The sequence below is a fragment of the Equus quagga genome, chromosome 8 (assembly GCF_021613505.1).
Source record: "Equus quagga isolate Etosha38 chromosome 8, UCLA_HA_Equagga_1.0, whole genome shotgun sequence".
Taxonomy (NCBI): domain Eukaryota; kingdom Metazoa; phylum Chordata; class Mammalia; order Perissodactyla; family Equidae; genus Equus; species Equus quagga.
In genome coordinates, this window is record NC_060274.1 from 81049576 (window position 1) to 81072644 (window position 23069).

General features: G+C 43.2%; 1 protein-coding gene across 7 annotated transcripts in view; it reads right to left on the reverse strand.

Annotated features, from left to right (window-relative positions):
* Positions 1 to 23069, reverse strand: part of OSBPL3 (oxysterol binding protein like 3) — a 173052-nt gene that overhangs the window by 69315 nt on the left and 80668 nt on the right. For 6 of the 7 annotated variants that reach the window (XM_046669452.1, XM_046669450.1, XM_046669451.1 and 3 more), the window contains 3 exons: positions 15633 to 15858; positions 316 to 432; positions 99 to 152 (listed from right to left, as the gene is read on the reverse strand). In XM_046669452.1, coding sequence (XP_046525408.1) covers positions 99 to 152; positions 316 to 432; positions 15633 to 15728 — 267 coding nt within the window. In that variant the 5' untranslated portion in view covers positions 15729 to 15858. The remainder of the gene's footprint in view (positions 1 to 98; positions 153 to 315; positions 433 to 15632; positions 15859 to 23069) is intronic. The other variant, XM_046669449.1, reaches the window with a different exon arrangement.

Genomic DNA, 23069 nt, shown 5'->3' on the forward strand with positions numbered 1-23069 from the left:
AATGCAATCCCCAAATGTGCACAATCCCATCCATGAGCTGACAACAATTAGCCCTTCAGAATTCTCCAACAGCACATTGGATTAATAAAACGACTTACATCTGTTTGGCTCTTGGCATATTTCAAGATTCCTTTGTCCAGATAGAAGAATCTCTGTGGGGAAGAAAGCGTGATGCATTAAGACATTTCATCTAAATGTCCGTCCTTTCCTTGGTCCCAGTTTTCAACTTCAAGTTAAGTACAAGTGCCTAAGAACTGGGTACTGAGTGGGGCCGTGTGGGTACAAATGAAGGTGAGGCCAAGGCCCGCGTCCTACCTTGTGCCAGCCTTTCAAGGGCCATTTCCTCTTTTTCAGCAAAAATCCTTTCTGAACTGGTGGCTCCTGGGTGTAATTCATCTCTCCCCTCAGTCCTTCCACCACTTCCCAGCTGTCCTGTTCCAACAAAAGAGTTCATGCTAAATGGCTTTCTTTAAAAGTAATCATGTTAAGAAGCACTTCAGCCTTTTAGTAAATCCATCCAGGATGGTGAGTCTGGCTAGGTTTTTTGCAGAGAAAAGATTAAAATTAAATTTTTATACAGTGCCCGGACTTTATAGATTTAATGCTATAATTTAATGGTATCAAATTTTATTTCTTTTTTCAAAAGCTCTCTCTTAGAAGGGAATATTTCCCTCTCTTGGTGCTTAAACCTTGACAACCACAGCGAAAGTTAGACTTGACTATAAGTTCCGTTTTTGTTCTCTTTGACATTATCACACAGCTCCTGTTGATTCAGCACCAGACTCCAGTCTGAATTCTAACCAAAAGCTACAGACATCAGGATGGAAGTGGGGGAGGGGAGGAAGTGGATGGGAATATAGGAAGATCGACCTACGAATCGGCTGAAAAACATGAGACTGGATGCAAGCTGGTAAACATGACAACTTGGTTGAAATAATGATTTAGTTGCAAGTTAATATCTTTGAATTCTAGGAATTTAAATACTGGAGATCCTGAAGCATCAAAAAGGTGCCTTGGCAATAAGTATTTTCATCCTCTTTTTCCAGAAATTTTGCTTTCTCTCTCTCTTTTGTTTCAAAAACTTTTTTTTTTTGGTCAATTATTGCTCTTCTGAGCTGTCTGCAATTTTAAAGAGGTGAAAACAGTTGTTACAATTAATCCTCCATTGTTGACTATTCAGATTATTTCAATTGACTAAAAAAGAATTTAAGAAGGTATACAAAAGAAAAACACTAAGAATTCTGAAAATTTATGCAAGCCTGTGCATTTTCATGCTGCCAAGTCTTTGCTCATACACTCTTTTATATCTGGAATGTCTGCCCCATCTACTTCTCAGCCATGAATTCTCATTTAGCCCCAAACCTCTTCCTGGGGGCAGGAATTCTCTCCCATCTTGGCACTTACACAATCCTTCCTGGCATTGTCTGTCTCCCTAGCTAGAATGTGGGTTCCATGAGGACAGGGACTGGGTCTCATTTATTATAATCTCACTACCTGAAACATAGGGGCCCTAAATAAATATTTAGTGAATGACTTGAGTCTGAGGAGCAAGGCAGGTAGGAAATGGCCCCCCACAGAGCCCTTGGGGTGAAGGATTTCAAAAATGTGCACTAGATTGGGGTCAATTGGTACTTAGGACAGAAAAAAGCAGAAGACTCCAGTTTCTCCTGGCTAAAGGGACCAGGTGTCAGGGAGTCGTTCCACCTGTGCTTCACACCTGGTGACCCAGGAGTAGGACAGGTACCTTGAGCTGAAGGTCCTCAGATACACAGTAAAGGGTGGACTTGGGCCCCTGCAGAAATCAAGGCCCTGCTGACTTAGCACGACACGGCTGGGCTGATGTCCTGCCCTAGGGGTCAGGCTTAAAGCTCACCATGAATACCAGGTGGAGAGAGAAATATGACAGGGTCTCAGGGAAGAGGCTTCTTAAGGTTTTTGCTTGACTTTAACCGAAGACAGTCTGGCATTGTCAACCGCCGTTAAATTCAGTCTGTTTTACCAAATGTCTAAAAAGTGCCAAATATAGAAAGTTGCTTTGTCGTTGGGAAGGCAGCTAAGCATTTATTCATGCTCATGAGCTGGCAAAGTTCGTTTCCATATTGCTGAGTACACGAATTGAAAGCACTTCCCTCCAGCACAGCTGTTTCCACAGTGTACGTCTCCTGGGCACCTTTTAAATGCTGGATTCTCAATCATTGCCCTTGCCGTGATGTCAGAAACAGAAAATGATTTAAGCTTCCATTCTTCCCGCATCTGAAGAGTGGTGTGGAAGAGAGTTTTATGGCTGGCTCCAGCCGGCATGACTTGGAGAGTGGCTTGTTCTGATTATTCATTCAGTCTCTTTATCAGGTTTTTAAAAATCACAAAGCAATACCAAATTAAATCACGTGGAGCATCATTTAACGTTTCTTTAACAATTAAAGCATTTATGATCTTCTAAAGCCTCAGGATCATTGATATTATCTTTTATGACAGTACTATGGACACATTGAAATACTCGTCAATAGAATTCCAGTTTAATATAATGACAGCTTTAACTGATGTCAGACCAATTCTGCACTTACTGAGAGTTGGAGTTGTTGCTTTTTGTCAACTGTTTCTTCCTCCACTAAGATTTTTTGAACACTAGCAGGCCTGACAGCAATAGCAATTGAAAGAAGAACAATTTGGGGTGGGAGGTATATGTGATCTAATGCTGCTCTTCTCAAACTGTCCTGTGCGTGCCAACCACTAAGATCTTGTCCAAATGCACATTTCAGTTCAGCAGGTCTGGGGTGAAGCCTGAGCTGCACCTGCGCAGGTGAGGTGGCTGCTGCCGCTGGGCCACAAGCCCACCTAGAGCAGCCACCGTCTGGGAGACCAGGCTGTCCTGAAGAACTGGGATTCGACTGGATAGGCTCTGAGGACAAAACCTGGACTAATGGGTCAGAGTTACAGGGACCTGGATTCTAGTCTGATTTTCTGATAATTAGCGCTATGGAAAATGATAAAATGACATGGACTGCTCTATGAGAAAGGGCGTTCCCTAGTCACTGGAGAGCTCTGTCAGAAGCTGGCAGAGGTACCACAGAGGAGATTCCTAGTCTAGGAGGGAGGTCAGAATAAATGCGCTGTGAGATCCCTTCCAAATCTTACAAACTCATCTCACAGTAAATGGGTATAAAGTGTCAGTTATGCAAGGTGACTAAGTTCTAGAGATCTGCTGTGCAACATCACGCCTATAGTTAACAATACCGCATTGTGCACTTAAAAATTTAAGATGTAGATCTCATGTTAAGTGTTCTCACCATAATAAAATTATAAAATAAAATATTGGCTGAAAGTCTCCAAAAAAAAAACCCAAGAAACAGTAGCATTAGCTTCAGTCTAGTAACCTCAGGTATAATCCTTGACCTTAGGATCTAAGTGAGAAGATTAAAGAAAAAAGGAGAACTAAGCAATGAAGACCCCCCCTCCCCAGGATTCTGAAGGCCATGTGGATAGGAGCAAGCACGACCTGCCCACGGCCACTGTCCTTCCTCCCCCTTCACACAGAGATGGAGCTCGCCAACCCAGGCCAGGGGCAGGGAGGCAAATATCCAGATGACTCAGGCCCCAAAATGTTTTAAGTCTCAATTAGCTGGCTAGTCGCAGACCAAAAAAACTGGTGCCTTAACTACTTAGATAATGGAAGACTCTACACTGGGTCTTTGGGGTGAATCCGTGAGAAAGCACGGGAGGCAAGGGAAGAAAAGGAGAGTCCCTGGCAGCATTTGATACTGACAATGGCGAGAAAAAAACATGCGAGCTGCCAGCTCTGTCAGTGAGTGACTCCACCTGAGGTCCTTCCCACCCTGAATTTCCAAGTAAGAGAAAAACGCTTTCCAACTGTGTTGACCACAGGTGAATTTACAATTAAAATACTAATAAAAAAACTTTAATGCACATATAATTATTTCTACCCTGTTGGTGACTCACACAGCATTTATGACTGTAATTTACATTGGTACTTTTTTAGATTCCTCAAACAGATCTGTAGGTTATCACTGTTTGTTAAATAGCTCCTTAATTGTACACAAGCCCTTCAAGGCTACAGACAGCATCTCCCATGCACCTTACTCTCTACAATGCTCTGCTCTGTCAACAAGGGCCTCCTACGAGCTGTAGCTACTGTTAAAGATGGAGACACACAACCCATAAATGCCATGGAGCCCACCTGGGTGGTAGGGGGATTTTTATAGTTGTTCTTGTGATAGTGATTCGAGTAACACAAGCGACAACTACTATTTATCGAATACCTTCTGTGTGCCTCGCTATGATTCTATGATGAAGGTATTATTCTCCTCATTTTACAGATAAGGAAAATGAAGCTCCAATGGAGTTTGCCCAAGATCACAAACTATTAAGTGGGTGACCTCATTTGTGGACTGGAGGCCACACACAGTGCACAAGATCACCTACAAGTATCTCAGCCCATCTTCACCAGGGCCACCTTCTCTCCTGCCAATCCAGCCCCTTACCCCCAGCACCACTTTCTCCCCAAGCAGAATAAGTCTATCTCTGACAGCATGTTCCCACACTTAATACGCACGTGTGTTAGCTAATGATGACCGGATAACTCTGTCCACACAAGCAACTCAAGAATATCTTTGGGGTTTTTTTTCCGGGTATACTGTAATGACTTGTTTTTCCCCCATAGAGTCATGGGGTGTTTCCTTTAAAGCTCAGCGTTGGAAAGAGAATGTGGAAGTCATCTACTCAGCTCTTTCATTTTAGAGATGAGAAATCTTTCATTTTAGAGATGAGGAAATACATGATTTGTGTAAGATCACAAAAATGAGTGAAGGATTTCTGAGGACCGGGACCCAGTCTTTTGACTCCAACTCAGTGCCCCTTCCACTGCCCCTTTCTAAGAGTCACAGCGGCAGACAGCCGTGCGTAGGTGACCCTGAGCTATCTCACCACAGATGGGCACGTGCCCTGTGATGACAGGGAAAATCTCCAACACAGACGCTTAGGCGAATGGGACTGGGTCAGAGGCACTGGGTGGGGAGATTTTTGCTTTTCATTGTATACCTTCCAGCACTGTTTTAACATTTTATCTTTATTTCCTTTGGCATATCACAGAGCTCTGCCCTTTGGTGTCTGCGCACTGGAGAGAATCACAGACTGTTTCAGATAGAACACTTTCACACTCCAATTACAGGGCAATCACAGCTCCTCAAGAAAACCCACTCTGTTGCTGCATGGCACTAGCTGCTAACAGTGTTCTCTCTCACAGAGCACTCGAAACTACTTTTTCAGAGCTAACTGAAATTTGCAATCAAATGAGAGACATTCTGGCTAACTGATGCATATGTGACTTAAAAATCATAGTAGGTGGCAGAAATTTAGCACAATAAATTTCCTTACCCTTGATCCAAATCACCAGCAATTTTTTTTTCACTAATGCAAAAGAATAACTGGTTCTCTTAATGAGAACCTAGTGACAGGTGAAGACCCTGGAGAGCCTTACAAACGAAACAAGGAATGACTTTTGTGTTAAGCAGGTTATATTCCAGTTCATAACTGAGCTTCTAATTAATAGGGTAGTCTCTACGGAAAGATCTAAGGCTTAGCAGCAGGTACTGGAGATGCAAAGATATTAGACCAAGTACTGCCATTCAAGAAGTGAACATCCACGAAAAATAAAGAGATACCACAGGGTTGAAAACTTGTAAATGCCGAATGGGAGATTCAGACCCAGCTGCTGCAGACTCCCGCTCTCAGGCAGGCAGAGCAGCCACGGGCTCCATCCACCTCAGGCGAAGGACTTGAGCGGGGACTCGAAGAAAAACTGACACAGAGTGAGACGCAGGGTTTCTCAGGCTACCCTGACAAATTACCACAAACTTGGAGGGTTCAAACAACAGAAATGTGTTGTCTGCCAGTTCCGGAGGCCAGAAATCCCAAACGAAGGTGTCAGCAGGATCAAGCTCGCTCTGGAGGGTCTGGGGAGAATGTGTTTGTCTTAACTTGGGCTGCTGTAACGAAACACCACAGACTGGGTAGAGGCTGGGAACCAAGATCAAGGTGCTGATAGATTCAGTTCCTGGTGAGAACCAGCTTCCTGGCCTGGGGACAGCTGCCTTCTTGTGACCTGCTCACGTGGCTTTTCCTCCATGCGTGAGAAAGAGCAAGCCCTGGTGTCTTTCCTCTTCTTATAAGGGCACTAAGCCCATCACGAGGGCACTACCCTCATGACCTCATCTAAACTTAATCACCCCCGAAGCCCCCATTTCTAAATCCCATCACACTGAGGGTAAAGTCTTCAAAATACAAATTTTGGGGGGACACAAACATTCAGTCCATAATGGTGCTCCCTGCCTCTTCCAGTTTCTGGTGGCTATTGCCATTAATTGGCTTGTAGCCACGTCACTCCAATCTCTGCCTCCATCTTCATATCACTTTCTCCTCCATATCTGTCTTCTCCTCTGGGTGTTTCTTATAAGGACACTGGTCACTGAATTTAGGACTAACCTGGATAATCCAGGATGATCTCCTCATCTCAAGACCCTTAAATTAATTACATCTGCAAAGACTCTTTTACCAAATAAAGTGACATTTACAGGGTCCAGGGGTTATAGGATGTGGACATGTCTCTGGGGGAAGCGTCCCATTCAGCCCACTACAAAGGGCAAGAGGGACCACGAGGCCAGAGATGGTCAGGAACGTGGCTCCTCCGGAGTGGGAAGAGAGAGGAGGTGATTTTAGTTGTGATGTGGGCTCATGTACAGGTGCAGGGGGAGACACAGCTGGACTCGACAGCAGGACCAGGGTGTAGAGGACCTTGGAGAGAAGTCAGATTATTCTAGGGAAATCTTCTGTTTTGCCTCTGTCCTCCTTCTTACACTGTCACTTCTGAGCCTTTAGTCTTTTAATATCATTATATCACTGAAGTAGGAATTGGACTTTCTGCTCCCTAGGAAAGAGCCGTTGGCCAACCGGTGGTATAGTGGTTAAGTTTGTGCACTCTGCTTTGGTGGCCCGTGGTTCACAGGTTTGGATCCTGGGGGCAGACCTACACACCACTCATCAAGCCATACTGTGGCAGCATCCCACATACAAAATAGAGGAAGACTGGCACAGATGTTAGCTAGGGACAAGCTTCCTCAAGCAAAAAGAGGAAAATTAGCAATGGACGTTGGCTCAGGGCCAATCTTCCCCACCAAAAAAATAAAGAAAGAAAAGAAAACTCTTTTAAAAAAGGAAAGAGCTGTTGAGTCAGTTCAGTTCACATTTGCATCTACAGCTTCTAGAGAAAATTCAAGAGGATGTACAGCTAGTGAGTTGTGCTCTCTACAAAAGCATTTGGGTCAGGGTTCTGCCTTCCTACATCCCGCACCACAGCCAGTGCCACCCTTGAACAGAGACATCTATTTCCTTAAGGCATCTCATGCAGTTTCTATCAAAGCAGTATTTCTAAAACCCGCCGTAACATATTTGCTGTGCTTGTTATTCTGGAATTGCAGACCAGTATGGACAGCTCAGCAACTTCCAAAAGTGTTCTAAGAGTTCAGTTTCTCCTGCTCTTCAGAGTGTGGAATGTAGCCGACAGTCTACCGTTTGTGGATGTGGAGAGTAACAAAGAAACCCTGACAACTCAAGTATGTCATTTTAGCTGAAGTTTTAACCTCCTCCTGTATCAAATTGTTTGTTCTTTTCTTTACAGGATTTACTCAGAGTAGAACTATATTGAGAGCAGAGTCCTCAACCTTTGCCCTTCCTCCTTTCAGGGTATAATGTAACAACCATAGGTGGGACCAAAGGGTAGGTAGTAAGAAGGAGAAGTAAAAGGCCAGAAAATGAGAATCTGGAAAACTAAGAGAGAAATATATAGTTAATTATTTTTTTCTTTTGGGCCCACACCAGAAAAAAACAGCTCCTGACAAACAGACCTCAGGGATCCTTCAGGCCACTTTGCTGATCCATGTCATTCTTGTCCCTGCTTTCATAGTGGTGTGCTCCTGGAGGATTGTTTGTACAAACAATCATTTGTACATAAGGCACATGGAACTTGAATGAACCTCTAAAGAAGCCTTCTAGCATCTAAAGAAATCCAGTGTTGTCCACATAGATGGTTGCCTGGTCCCCTACCACTTATTAGCCGTGTGACTGAACAAGGCAGTTAATATCTCTGGGCCGTATTTTCTTTCTAAAGTGGAGAAAACAATACGGACCTCACTGGGTTGTTCTGAGACCCCAAAGGATGGTGTGAAAGGATATAATGAGCTGTAGAGATGCTATCAGACACTTGTTAACGTCTAGTATCCCCTGCTGACTTTCTGGTAGCCTAGACAGAAGCCACACCGTCTGACTGCACTGTGCCACCCGCCTCGCAACTGAGAGAGAAAGAAGGGAAGCAGTGACCATGAGGTACTGCTTGAGGCTCCTAGGACTCCTGCTTACAGAAGGTGAATGGTTTATGTGTCAAACACTTACACAGCACTCATCACATGAGGTTTTCTTCTAACTAAACAATTTACACAACCTTACAAGAAACTAAGGTGCAGAGGGGTTAAGCAACTTGCCCAAGGTCAAACAGCTTAAAAACAACCCAAGATTTAAACTCAGGCCATCTGGCTCCAGAGCAAGTTCATACTCGTTGCCTTTCATCTTCTGTGATGGTCACAGAACAATGTGACAAATCATGACATTCCCAAGTCCCTCCTCTACCAAGAATCTTTCTCATGGTGTTTATTCAGCCCATGCTTACAAAAAGCAGCTGGTAAATCTCAGTGTCTCTAAAGACATGATGGATAAAAAGAAAGAAATAGGACTAAGCATTTTCAATACCCAGACAGCTGAAATTATAAACACCTGAGCACTACGGCTTTAATTCACTTTTCTCTTCCTGGCAAATTCTCCCCCATTCAACTCCTGCGTCTTATGGGTTCTGGTACCAAGCCCAGACAGCCTGGGCGCCTGGAGTGCAGCATAATCTAACAGCTGCATAAACTCATCAGGTGACCCTGGGAGAGCTTGGATTAGCCCAGGGACAAGAGGAGGACAAGAGAAAACTGCATAATTGTATGGAGACTTACCTAGCAACAGATCACTTCATTTCAAACCCCCTGTAATCATGAGCCAGGCACCTGTCAATTATTTTAGCAGGATTCACTCACTGATTTCTGACTTACACAGCAAATGCTAGGAACACATAAAAAAAAGGACAGAGGCTGCGCTCTCCTTACAACCCAGTCTTCCCAGAGTTGGTTTGTTATTTGTAGTGGTCTGTTCAGCTGTGCTGTCCTTTGCAGCTTCACGTCTCCCTGCCCGGGGTCTTTTAATAATGGGTTCTCAGGAGATATTGGTTGAAGGAATAAAGCCAAGGGCATATAGCACTCTTTCCATAAGACAAAACCTATTCATTCATCTTTATCTAGCTCAATCGGGCTCCTGAAATGTGTTATTTTGAAAGTTCTAGGAAGGAAATGTAAGGCAGGGACCGTGGGAAAAAGACAAGAGGAAACTGCAATTACTCATATTTTACAAGTTTTAAAATAGCAATTCTCTCTCCCACTTAGATATTCCTTAACCGACTTAATATATCTACAGAGCTTTGTGAATAGTCGTCTTTCTATCAAGCAACTGCACGCTTATTCATTCATTCATTTAATCCACACTTACCGAACACCTGCCATGTGCCAGCCCAGGTACTTCATATTTATTATTTCATTCAGTTCTCAAGAGTAAGCATACTTATCCAAATTTCACAGCTAAAAAAACTGAAAAATAAGTTTTAAGTAACGTGGGCAGGGCCAGCCTGGTGGCGCAGCAGTTAAGTTCGCACGTTCTGCTTCTTGGCGGCCCGGGGTTCGCCGGTTGAGATCCAAGGTGCGGACATGGCACCACTCAGCACACCACACTGTGGTAGGTGTCCCACATATAAAGTAGAGGAAGATGGGCATGGATGTTAGCTCAGGGCCAGTCTTCCTCAGCAAAAAAGAGGAGGATTGGCAGTAGTTAGCTCAGGGCTAATCTTCCTCAAAAAATATAAATAAATAACATGGCCAGGTCACCTGGCTAGCATAAAGCAGAGTCAGTATGACTACTGGTCAGTTTCAACAAAGACAGTCTTTACTTCTGTCCCATAGTTTCCAACAGGGTAGTTTGTTCAGAGACCAAAGGTGTATAAAGCATTTAGGGATTTCATCAGTTGCCAGAAGAAACACAATGGAGAGGCCTTGGTTCATTTTTTTAAATCTTCCTAATATGTCACTGGAGTGAGGGAGCCAAGGAATTTGTGGGCTTTCTGCTCCCATTTCCCACGTGTACGAGGCCATACATTCTAACCTGCCCTGATAGAAGGATATTTGCCGCTGGCGTTCAGTAGATTCAGTCCAATAATTTGCATCTGCCGCATGCAAAGTTAGGTTCTGTGAGAGCTAAAAAGACGTATAAACAGGACCCAGGACTCAAAGAACTATACACTCTTTCAACCAATGAATTTATCAAAAGAGAGTTATCAACGTGGGGAGAGAGGAGCGCAGCACTAACCAGGGCATTACCCAAGCTCAGGTTCCCACACAGAACATTTGTGAAGGCCTCGCTCAAATCCCATCTGGGGACCTGGGGGAATGGGGCTGCCCTCTTTCTCTGTTCCTATTTTCTCATAAATCAACTCTAACCAGATTTTCACACCCACCACTCAAAGGCAACCACTCGACCATGTCACCAACGACCTCCACAACCAACGGTCATTCTCAGGCTTCATTTTACTTGACCCATCAGCAGTCATTTAAAAGTAAATTAATTAAAGTAGTGCAATTCACAGAAATTGCATGCACCTTGAGAAATGATCTATGGTGAGCATATATTATTTTTATAAAAATTACTTTTAAAGTGTTAAAGCAATAAATGAAGATTCTTTTGAAGAATATCACAAAATTCAGAAAGTAGAACAGTTTCATAGGGATCAGTCTAGCTAAAGGGACAGCTGAGTCAAAGCCTGGGAAACGGAAGACCACTAAGGCAGAGATCAACGTAGAACACTACAACAATAGGGTCTGATTAAGACAGTCCAAGGGGACAAACAAGCTAGTCTTTGTATAAGCTGGCTTCCTCCAGCTGGGAATTTCCTGCACGGAGAACAGATCCCATCTGGGAAAGACACTATATCTGAAGGATGCTCTGCTTTAAAGAGATCCGTTTCTTTTGCAGAGTGTCAGGGTCCTTGAAACAAGACCATCCCAGTTCTGGCTCCAGAACCAGCCAGAGTAAAGGGAGCTCATCTGTCATTGTCACAGTTTCTTAAATTTACAGAGGCCCTTTCTCGAAAGAGTTTCAATGTCTTTTAGCCAGTAAAATCACTCAATTTTCTCTTATGGCATCCCTGCAAAGGAAGCAGGAGGAGAGTTTTGTCTCTGTTTTATGGATCGATAACTGAGGCAAACTTCACTTGCCTCAAGTTTCTCCAATGGCAGAATACAAAGACGGTAGTAGAGATCTCTTGATCCAACCCTTTAATAACACTAAGGGGTGACAAATGTGGCACTGCTGCCACTTACCCTGCCTGTGCCCACAAGCCATAGCTAAAAACATGGCACTCTTTCCCACTGAACCCAGACTCAACTGCAGAATTCTTCTCAACACAATACTCCTCCCAGTTACTACCAATAGCCAGGTGCTGGCCTGAGGGGTGGGGTGGGAGAAAAAGGTGAAAAACATTTACACTCACAATGGACAAGGCCCAGCAGAACAGAATCAGGTCAGAATTTGCCAACTTTTCCCACTTGTTTTAGGTAGAGGTTATGCCAGATGTTGAAGATATGTTCCTCCCTAAAAGCATTTTGTTAACACACATAAAGTACGGCATTTTGCATTTTGTAAGCATATATTCACATATATATACTGGATACATTTGAGGGCTTTTGTACAACACTAAAGAGGTATGGGTAGGCACATGTAGGATTCCTGTAAAAGTTTCTGGGACAAAAAGTACAACTATCCACTATGAGCACATTTAGGTTTTCCACAAACAAGAATCAAGTTCAAATTAATGTTAACCATAATAATAAAAACGAATGTTAATATTAACTCAGCACCTACTATGAATCTGATCCTGGATTAAATGCTTTAGTTTTAATCATTCACAATAATCCTATGAGAAAAGAACTATTATTATTCCAATTTTACTGATGAGAAAACTGAGGCTTATAGATATAGTTTAAAATCACAGAGCCAATTAATGGTGGAACCAAGGCGGGAGAGTTCAAGTTCTATTCGCTATGCATACCTTCCTCCCAAAATGATCCTGATAAGACTATATTTACAGGTGGTTTCCATACTGATGAGATGAGGCAGACCATATTTAAAATTTCAAAAGCCCTGGGATTTAAGTTAAAAGATGACAGAACCCTTCTCCTTCGGTTTTCATGGGCCTAAAGGTAAACTTTGTCTTAGATCAGATGTAAAAGTGAAAACATAGATCACAATCAACACGCAGGTTTCAACCATTTTGTCCTTCAGGGAAGCAACCTCTTTTAATACAGTTATAGAGATAAGCGGTATCTACGCATAAACGCACAGCTCCTTGAGATTGCGTGTGAACAGGCTCTGGGATAGGAAGAACAAGTTCAAGTTCGGTTCAAAAAACAAAGACAAAGGCAGAGTCAGCACCAGGCACTGAAAGGAAGCCAGTGTGACTGGAGTACAGAGACGCTCAATGTCACCTGGCAATGTTGAATGAGAATTTAAGTGAAAATGACTGAAGAAGACCAAGTCTTTCAGCCAAGATTGGATTCTAAGTTCCTGTGCCCCTTCCCTATCACCACCTCAGCTCCAAAAAGCAAAAACATATAAAGGTATAAACATGTAGGGTTTTTCGTGTCTGTGTGATACAAAACAAGAGTAAATATTTGGATGGATCAGACATAAAATAGAAATGCAAAGCATACGGTAGACAGAGGTGTCCAGGAGTCTATCTCTGTGAACTAAAGGGGCTAAAAAGGAAAAGGCTGGGACTTGAGCCAGGCTCACTGCTGGAAATCAGAGAATGTGGAGGGGGAAGCCCCCACAACACAATGAAGGGGGGCTTTAAAAATCTGTTCCCCTAGGGAGGCGGCAGGGGGCAGACAGAGCCTCCCCACCAGGACCTGGGCCGTGCTGTGTGCTGGCCTGGGGGTGGATCTTGATATCTATCAGCACTGTGGAACAAAAGCCCCTAGCTGCAAATATAAACTTGGCTCCGGACTAGGGTTCTTGGAGGTAGAAAGCAGTAAATAGTAAATCCCTAGACAGGACAGGGTGAGTGCAGAGAAAGAACACGTGGGAAGCAAAGTCAAGATGACACTCTAACCTGTAATTCCAAAGCACATGAGAAAAACTAGCACTAAGAAAGATGGCCAATAAAATAACAGCAGACTTATCCTCTCCAGAAGAAATGAAAAGAACAGAGCAACCTGAAAACGACCTTAAACTGGAGCTTAAAAAACAGGTAGGTGATTGCACAGATTATCTTCATCAGCTATATTTTAGTGTTCCTCAAATTAAATTTCTCATATAAATCTTGAAGTTTTAAATATTGAACTTGTGCTTTCCAGGGAAGTGACTGAAAGTACAATGTCATCACTATATTAGGCATCAGAGAGACTGCTGGATATGACTGCGTTCCCTAAGAGCCAGGAAGTAAAAGCTCCCAAGATTCTTGCACCCCTGTGGCACCTTTAGAGACTGAAAGGCAATCTTGGGATAATTTGTGATGGCAGAATGGACACAGATTGCCAAAGTGGACAACACAGATAGAAAAGATAAGCCAATCCCGCAACAGAACACCTTTCTTTGACAGAAGGATGGGAAAGTGCATAGAATAAAGAAATTGTCCCTGAAAATTAAACATGGGCTTTCTAACTAGATTCAGACTCAAGTTGGAATAAACTTATAAAAATTCTCCCTCTTCCCTGTCACAGAGGAAAAATAAGTGTATATGTTTATAAAGCAACATCATCTGCACATTAAAGTGGGAGATTCTAAATATAAAAGATGACCATTTGACTAATGAATGGCTGAATGACCAACCATTCTGTCAGAAGAAAACTGAGGCACGAAGCACGTTCCTCTTACTCTTTACTCTTTTAACCTCAAAAAAATCTCTGTGAAAACCAAATCAATCAATTTCAAACAACCCATCAAAAAAAGTTTCTGTATATTCAATCCGAGAATTTCATTGCTCTCTTCCAATTCCTATGATGTTATAAGCACTGGCTGTTTAAATGAATCATGCTCTTTCCCTTTATCCAAGCTTGATGTTAGTGCCATCAAGTTGATTCTGACTCCTAGTGCCCCTGTGTACAGCAGAGTGGAACCCTGCCGGGTCTTTTGGCACCATCCTCCCACCTTCCGATGCTATATCAGACAATGCTCCGCTGCTATTCAGATGGTGTTCATACCCAATTTATTGGAAGTGGGTGGCCACATCCTTCTTCCTAGTCTATCTTAGTCTGGAAGCTTTGCTGAAACCTCTCCACCATGGGGGACCCTGTTGGTATTTCAAATACCAACAGTGACATTGCTTTCAGAATTGCAGCCACACACAGCTGCCACAGTAGGCAACCGACAGACAGGTGGTGTGGTTTGCTGAATCTTAACCACTAGACCACCAGGGCCGGCCATTTATCCAAGGAGGACATAGCAACGTTCAAGTGGAGAGACACATGATAATGTGTCATAAATGTGTGGACATGCTTGAGGTGGGAGGTTGCTTGATTGTTGCTTCCAAATCTGGAACCAAGGACTCTGGGCCATATCTTAGGCCAGCACTTCCCATGCGGGAAGGCAAGGCCAGCACAGCCAGCAGATACTGAAAAGGCTCAGAGACTACTTAGGTTGTAAACCCACAGCTTTTTGACAACCCACCCTCTCTCTCCTTAACTGAAGGTGGAAGAATTACAATAATTAATGTGCATTTACTGCCATCGATCTAAAACCAGCAAATTCTTCCAACAGAGATTTATTAGAAAGGAAAGTAAGAAACAACATATAATAAGCTGACAGTTATTTAGGAGTTAATTATTCAGTTTTTTGTTTCACTTCTTTCTTCTTCCCACTTAATTCCTCTTGAGCCCTTCTCTGTTGATTTGCTTCCCGTCCATTGGAGAAAGAAAGCAAGTGAGAATCAAAGTAACTAACAGGGCAGTCTGTAGTTCAAAGCTGTCATAAAGTTTGGTAAAGGGAGGACATTATAATTACTGGAAAAGTGATTGTTTATTTTTTTGTTTTGGTTGGTAGGGTATAAAGGAAAGTGTGGGCTCTGGAGTCAAACAGACGGAGTTTTGGTTCTTGTTCTTACTAGCTGTGTGTCCTTGGGCAGATAACTTAGTTGGCCTGACTCAGCTTCCTCATGGAGAAAATAGAAATATTAATATCTGTGTTGGAGACAGTTGCAAGGATTGAATAAAATAATGCAAAGAGCCAAATACAGTTCCTCTCATCTGGTAGGCACTCAAGCTGCATTATTAAACTTATCCAAGATTTACTCTTCTCAGATAAGATATGAGTGAGAGCAAGTGCTCTTAAACTAAGAAGTAGGAGTTCCCAAGTAAATGTACATGTTTTAATCTGCAAGCTTCTTGATTTAAATTTGCATCTTAAAATTTGCATTAGTGAAACTTTACCTGTCGACTTCCCTGCTTGGAGGAGCAGCTACTTGTGCTCCTGGAAGGTGAGACCAATTTTTGGGACACCCCAAGGTTCTTCTCATCACTCATCATGAGCAGCAGGTCACTTGGCCTTGATGTAGTCAAAATGCCATCAGAAGACAGTGGAGCAGAGAGTGCAGAAGGTGGCTCAGCTCTTATCCAATACGTTTTAAAAGCATTTTGGGTGACCCAGAGGAAATCCCTAAAACCAAAAGAAAAGGATTAGAGGAGAATGTCAGAGGCATCAGACATCATCTAAATTAGCCACTGATTGTCTGCAAGTGGTTTATCTACCCTCCAGACCGCAAGCCACATGCTTAGTTACATCAGGGGCCGTGAAGGAAAAGATGCTTTACATCTATCTCTTACTGGAAATCGTGTATTGGTGGTTTTCCACGTAGCTTTGCAATATGACAGGCTTAAGAGCACTAGTAAGAAAATCTGAGTCCAGACACACACAAAATCAGTACCATAAAAAACCAACATAAGCCATGAGATACCACTTCATACCCACTATGATAGTTATAATTGAAAAATAAATTAAAAAATAGCAAGTGTGGGAAGAAATTGGAACCCTTGGGCATTCCTAGTAGGAATGTAAAATGGTGCAGCCATAGTTGAAAATAGTCTGGCAGTTTTTCAAAAAATTAAACATAGAATTATCATGTGATCCAGCAATTCCACTCCTAGGTATATATCCCAAAGAATTAAAAACAGGTATTCAAACAAAAACTTGTACAAGAATGTTCATAGCAATGCTATTCACAATACCCAAAGGGAGAAACCACGCCGATGTCCCTCAGTAGATGAGTGGATAAACTACATATGGCATAAGCTATGGTCGGACTGTTTGTGTCCCCCCAAAATTCATGAGTTGAAATTCTAATGTCCAATGTGATGGTATCAGGAGGCGGGACCTTTGGGAGGTGCTGAGGTCCAGAGGGCAGGGCTCTCACAAATGGAATTAATGCCCTTATCAAAGAGCCCACACAGAGCTCGCTAGCTCCTTCCACCACATGAGGATACAATGATAAGCCTGCAACTGGAAGAGGGCCCGTTGACCACACTGTGACCCTCATTTTGGACTACCAGCCTCCAGAACCGTAGGAATAAACTTCTGTTGCTTATAAGCCGTCCAGTCTGGTATTTTGTTACAGCAGCCCAAACAGACTAAGACAGCATATCCACGCAGTGGAATATTATTCAGGAATTAAAAGGAATGAAGTACTAATACATGCTACAACACGGACAAACCTTGAAAACACGCTACGTGAAAGAAGCCAGAAGCAAAAGACCACATATTGTATGTTCTGACTTATATGGAATATCCAGAGTGGGCAAATCCATAGAGACAGAAGGCCTATTAGTGGTTGCCAGAGGCTGGAGGAACTGGAGAATGGGGTGTGGCTACGGAATTTCCTTAGGGTGATTAAAATGTTGTGGCACTAGACAATGGTGATAGTTGTACAACATCATGAATGTACTAAACGTCACTGAATTGTATACAGTCATGGGTCACTTAATGATGGGGAGAAGTTGTGAGAAATATGTTGTTAGGAGACTTTGTGCGAACATCACACAAACCTAGATGGTATAGCCTACTACACCTCAAGGCTATATGGTACTGATCTTATGGGACCACCGTCATTGACCAAAACGTCATTATGTGGTGCATGACTGTACCTGAAAATGGTTAAAAAGTGAATTTTATGTTACGTGTGTTTTACTACAATTAAAAAACCTCTTTCTGTTTTTTGGAGATGGGGTAGAAGATTCATTCTACCAAAGGTTTTTGAAGACAAAAAACTATAACATAGCGTGACAAAAACTATGAGAGAAAGCAGAGTTTTCCATATTATCTATTCGGATATCAGTAATTAAAACAATGATCATCTGTTGAGTCCATACTACTTACTGCCAAGCACTACAGTAGGAGTGTCCACACGCATCATCTCATTTAATCAACAGTCTGATGAGACAGTACTATCTCTATTTTATGGAGGAAAAAAACTGAGTCACTGAGAAGTTAGATAACTTGCCCAACCATGCCGCCGACAAGAGACCGAATGTGGGCTAGATTCCAGGCCTTTCACCTTGGTGCTGGAAATTCACATGCCTCATGGCCAGGCCTGGTGACAACAGCTACTGCCCTATCTCTAGGACCTAAGAGAATTGAGGAGCTGGACTAGAAAGACTCAGGAAGGAGCACATCCTAAGCCAGCTTTGAAGAGGTAACGCCCCACTCCTTTCCGCAGCACAGTACTAACCTCCAAGATGGCCAAGTATCTGTACTGGGGAAGGGCATCAACCAGGGCAGAGACAGGGACACCCCTAACAGGTAGTTAGCTGGGCTGCCACCCGCCGCTCCTTAGTGGTGAACAGCCCTGAGTTAGGGGTGACTAACACGTTTGGTTTAGGCTTCAGAAGGCCAGACTTTTATTTAACACACTAAGTTCAAATCAATTCTACAACTTTCCTAAGCATGTTAAAAACAATAAAAAAAAAAATTTATATCTCATCCATTCAGTTATTAGTGTTCATATAGTCTAATTTTAAAGAAAGGACATTATGTAATTATTCAGGAACCAGCTGGTTAGATATTATATCAACTTTTGTTTAATTATTAAGTACTCAAATCTCTTACGCTTTTCCCTTGCACTTAAAAAATAAGTATGCTAAAATCATAAACAAGACCATGAAAATCATAAACCAAGACAATGAGGAGAAATATAAAACCCTCAGAAAATAAAATTAAGGTACCTGTAGCCATAGAACTGAATTCCCATGTTGCTTTCATAGAAACTCTCCAAATCTCTGTGTGCATTATGCATTGGATCCAAAAATAAATAAGAATAAAAGCAAACCAACACCAGCCTCTGCATAAAGTTAGCTTTACTCATGGGGGCATGACTAATTGTACCTGAAGTTAGAAGCAAATGCAATCTAGTTAAAAACTACCAAGAGAGGCAGTAAAGATATATTAATAGTTTGTTTAATAGCAATGTTGGCTGTTACTGTTTAAGAAAGAGAAAAAAAAAACTGATAGGAACCCCAAATGATGAGATGTATGTGGGGGCAGCCACTGCCATGACAACCGACTCCACAGTGGATAAGGAATACTAACAAAGGGTTTCTGTTTGTGTGTGTGAGTATTGTTTGCTTTTTTTTTTTTTTAAAGACTTTATTTTTCCTTTTTCTCCCCAAAGCTCCCCCGGTACATAGTTGTATATTTTTAGTTGTGGGTCCCTCCAGCTGTGGCATGTAGGACACCGCCCCAGCATGGCCTGATGAGTGGTGCTATGTCTGCGCCCAGGATCCGAACCAGCCAAACCCTGGGCCGCCAAAGTGGAGCACGCGAACTTAACCATTTGGCCACGGGGCCGGTCCGCGAGTATTGTTTTTTAAGGCTGAAGTTCTGATAGTGAGTATGGGATAAGAGGTGGTGTGTGATGGGTGAAGAAGTGAGAGAAAAAAAGTACAGAGGAAATAAAATAAGAGTCACAGGAATTCTGAAACTGTGCCAAATCAGAAACACCATAACCCTGTCCCAGAGGTAACCAATAGAAAGGGTCATCTTCATCTCTTAACCCTGCCAAACTCACTTCCCAGGTATCAGCTACTTAGTCTAGGGCTGTGAGCAGGCCAAATCCCATACTCATGTAAGCAGAGTTAAGGCCTCTGCAAGTACCACCGGCTGCCTCTTTTTCTCCTTCAGGGAAAACAAAGGGCGGGAATCCACAGCCCTTCCCACATCCATTCCCCGGGGTGAGCCTGGGGTTACTGCCTAGGGAAATATATCTGTTTCATCCCCCAGAACCTTCCCGCCTAGCCTCATCAGAAATTCAGTTAAAATTACCAAAGGTGGCTTAAAGGGCAAAAGAAGTCAAATTCTGGGGAAAGGATATGCTTAAAACAGGGCAGAATAAAGAATGGAGGCAGCAGTGGCCCAAGACAAGGCACCCCCAGGGTAAGGTGGCCATGCGGAATGAGGCAGCTATCATGCCCAACCTAGGGGACGCTGTGGGCTGGCCTGGGTGTCACTAGAAGGAAGACCATATTGGGAATACTAAGACAGAGGACCTCGATGAAGGGGAGTCACAAGGAAGCCTGGTGTCTTCTCCTCCAACTAGCTGACTTCTCAGTGCTGACCTAGCAAAACGGCAAAGAGAAAGCCCTTAAAGGAGGTGGATATTGGCCAGGGGTCAGGGCCACTGATTCAGGGATGAATGAGGTGATGAGGTGGGTACATATGAAAGACCCTTGCGTGCTTTCGCCCTTCCCAGGGACTTTCCCACAGAAAACCTCTGATTCAAGGGATTTATTGGTTTGAACAAAATATAATAGTTTCCCTGGCATAACTTACATATAGTAAAGTGAACAAATCCAAAAAGCACTGACCGCTCTATGAAGTTTTACATTTGCAAATTCTGACATCACCACCACCCAGGTCAAGAAATAGACCATTTGGGAGCCAGCACTGATGGCCTGGTGGTTAAAGTTTGGCACTCTCACCACTTCAGCAGCCCGGGTCCACTTCCCGGTCACAGAACCACGCCACTCACCTATCAGTAGCCAAGCTCTGGCAGTGGCTCATTAGAAGAACTAGAAGGACTTACATCTAGGATATACAACCATGCACTGGGGCTTTCGGGAGGCAAAAAAAAAACAAAAAAAGAAATAGACCATTTGCAGTCTCTCCAGAAGGTTCCATCATCCCCTGGCCATTGATTCACTGGGTAGGGGAGCTGATCCTCCTGCTGAATGCTGTCATATCTGCCCTGAGTCCACCTCTCCTGTGTGTACTTGTCAATGTGCCCCAGGACAGAGAGGTGGGACTTCCTGAGCTTACAGGAACAGGCTATGTGCCTTCTATCTAATACAAGGGTTTGATGTGTGACGGAATTCACTCTGGGACCTGCTTTCATTTCAACAAACCGCCTGGTAGCCAAATCCAACAGGTGTGAAAAGGCCCATGCATTTTGCTCAATTCAAAAATGCCCTGCTTGGGGCCGGCCTGATAGTGCAGCAGTTAAGCTTGCACTATCAGGCCGGCCTGATAACCTTCCACTTCGGCACCTGGGTTCGCCAGTTCGGATCCCGGTGTGGACGTGGCACCGCTTGGCAAGCCACTCTGTGGTAGGTGTCTCACATATAAAGTAGAGGAAGATGGGCACAGGTTTTAGCTCAAGGCCAGTCTTTCCCAGCAAAAAGAGGAGGATTGGCAGCAGATGTTAGCTCAGGGCTAATCTTCCTCAAAAAAGAAAAAAAAGAAAAAAAATGCCCTGCTTGTGCCTCTGAGAGGAGCTGGGTCCTCTCTCACCACTGCCACCCACCTTGAGAAGCTGACGGGTCAGGCATGGGTGAAAACGGTGTTCTGGCTAAACGTCCAACGGGCACAAGACATGCAAACATACGCCATCCTGGGGCTTCTATCGGGAAAACAGAACTCTGATTTCTACCAAGAATGGGGAAGAATAAATGACAAAGGCACTGCCAAGCGTTTTGGCAACAAAGGCTGATTTTAAGACTTATTTTAGAAATGTTCACTTAGAAAAGAATAGACAGTTTGGGAGAAGACGCAAAGGAGATATACACACCACGTATGTGCCTCCGAAGGAGCCAGACGTAGGTTTGAATTGGTGCTCCCTTATTACAAACCTGCACCTTGACAAATCTATTAACTTCTCTGATCTTCAGGGGTTTTTTGTAGGAAATGGGAAATTGTGAGGAGAAAATGAGCAAAGTGTCTGGCTTGAATAGAACAGACACTCACCAGATGTTAGTTCCACTTTCTCCTCTCCTGGCTTCCTGAAAATGGCACATGCAGCAAAGATAAGATCCTATACTCCTCTTGTAGAAAACAAGTTAAGGACTACAGAATTTCTTGTCTTTCAGCATATTAACATTTCCCAAAATCCCTAACACAAGTATGAACAGATTTTTAAACCATCAAAGCAGCATACTTACTTTGGAACAAGACATAAATGCAGAAAGATAAAAGCTACATTATTTATCACCATTGGCTGTCCAAAAAAGCAACTTAATATTAACTAGTGGGTTTGAAACAGTGGCATATAACTCAGCTAGCTATTTATTATTCTGTTAGGCGTGGGGGGGGGGGTCTGTACACACACACTTCGTCATGTTTTGCTTGAGAAACAAGTTTTGCTTCCATCCTTGGAAACAACTCACCTGAAGACCAGATGTTGCACAGTGCCAGTTAATATAAAATTTCTCAGTAAAATGTAATAGATAAATTATGTCCTGAATTAACACCAAAAAATTTTCTAATGGAATATTCATTTCTGGTCATCTAGCCTGCTTCATAAAAGAAAATTATTCAAGTCCTGGATATGCATCTTTTTAGAAATGATGTCCTCTGAAACACCTTGATTTCCAAAATGTTACATGATCAAAAGGAGGGCTTTGGTTATTTGGCTCTAAGCTCCACAGAAGATCAGAGGGTTCTGGAAGCACGTTCTAATCACAGTGCCTCAGACAGCCGATCCGGGACCTCTGTGTGAAGTGCTGGCGGATCCACCTTCACTATCTGGACCGCTGGCCTGATCCGGGACGCTGATACCTCACTGTTCCTGGGGGATGAATACTGAGGCTCAGACTCAAAGAAATCTCTACTCCACTCCCTCTGTCTTCTGGGAAGACAGGGGTCAAGAGGCCTAAAGAGTCAAACGTTTACTCTCTTACATTTAAACAGAGTATCCATTTCTACCCCCTCACAACCCATGCAAAAGTGCTATATGGCCTTCACAATCCACTTCTTCAGAGGAGAGTCAGTTATTGCTCAGAGTCCAATCCAGCAACAGAAATGCACACAGACACAGATTTGAAGCGTGGCGGCTTCTTTGAGACAAAAAGCCTGACAGCGGCACCAGGCTGAAAATTTGTGCTCAAACCATTTATTTGCCACCCTTGAGTAAGCAGAACGAAAAGTATAAAAATATTAGTCAGTGGTTGCACAGAATCACGGAACCTACGGCTGAATTCTAACCCAACTTCTCACTTCCCCAGAGCGAGAATTCCTCCTGTAACAATGCTGGACCATCACTGCTTGATCACTTCTCATGAGAGAACCAGGGAGCCCCATTGCAGTTTTTTCTTAAAAAAGAAAAAAATCTATTCTAGACGGTTTTTCATTTAGAGCTGCAATCTGTCTCACCCGGACACAGTGGCCCCAGTCCTGCTCTACAGTCACAATAGAGAACAAGATTAACCATTTTTTTCACCATAACCTACAGTGGAACTACCACCACTCCCACCTCCCCCTCAGCAAATCTTTTCTTCTCCAGACCAAACAGTCACATTTTCATCAGCCATTTCTTATGTGATCCTTATGATCACGGACATCCAACTCTGGTTACACTTCACTTTGTCCATGCTTTCCCAAAAATGGTG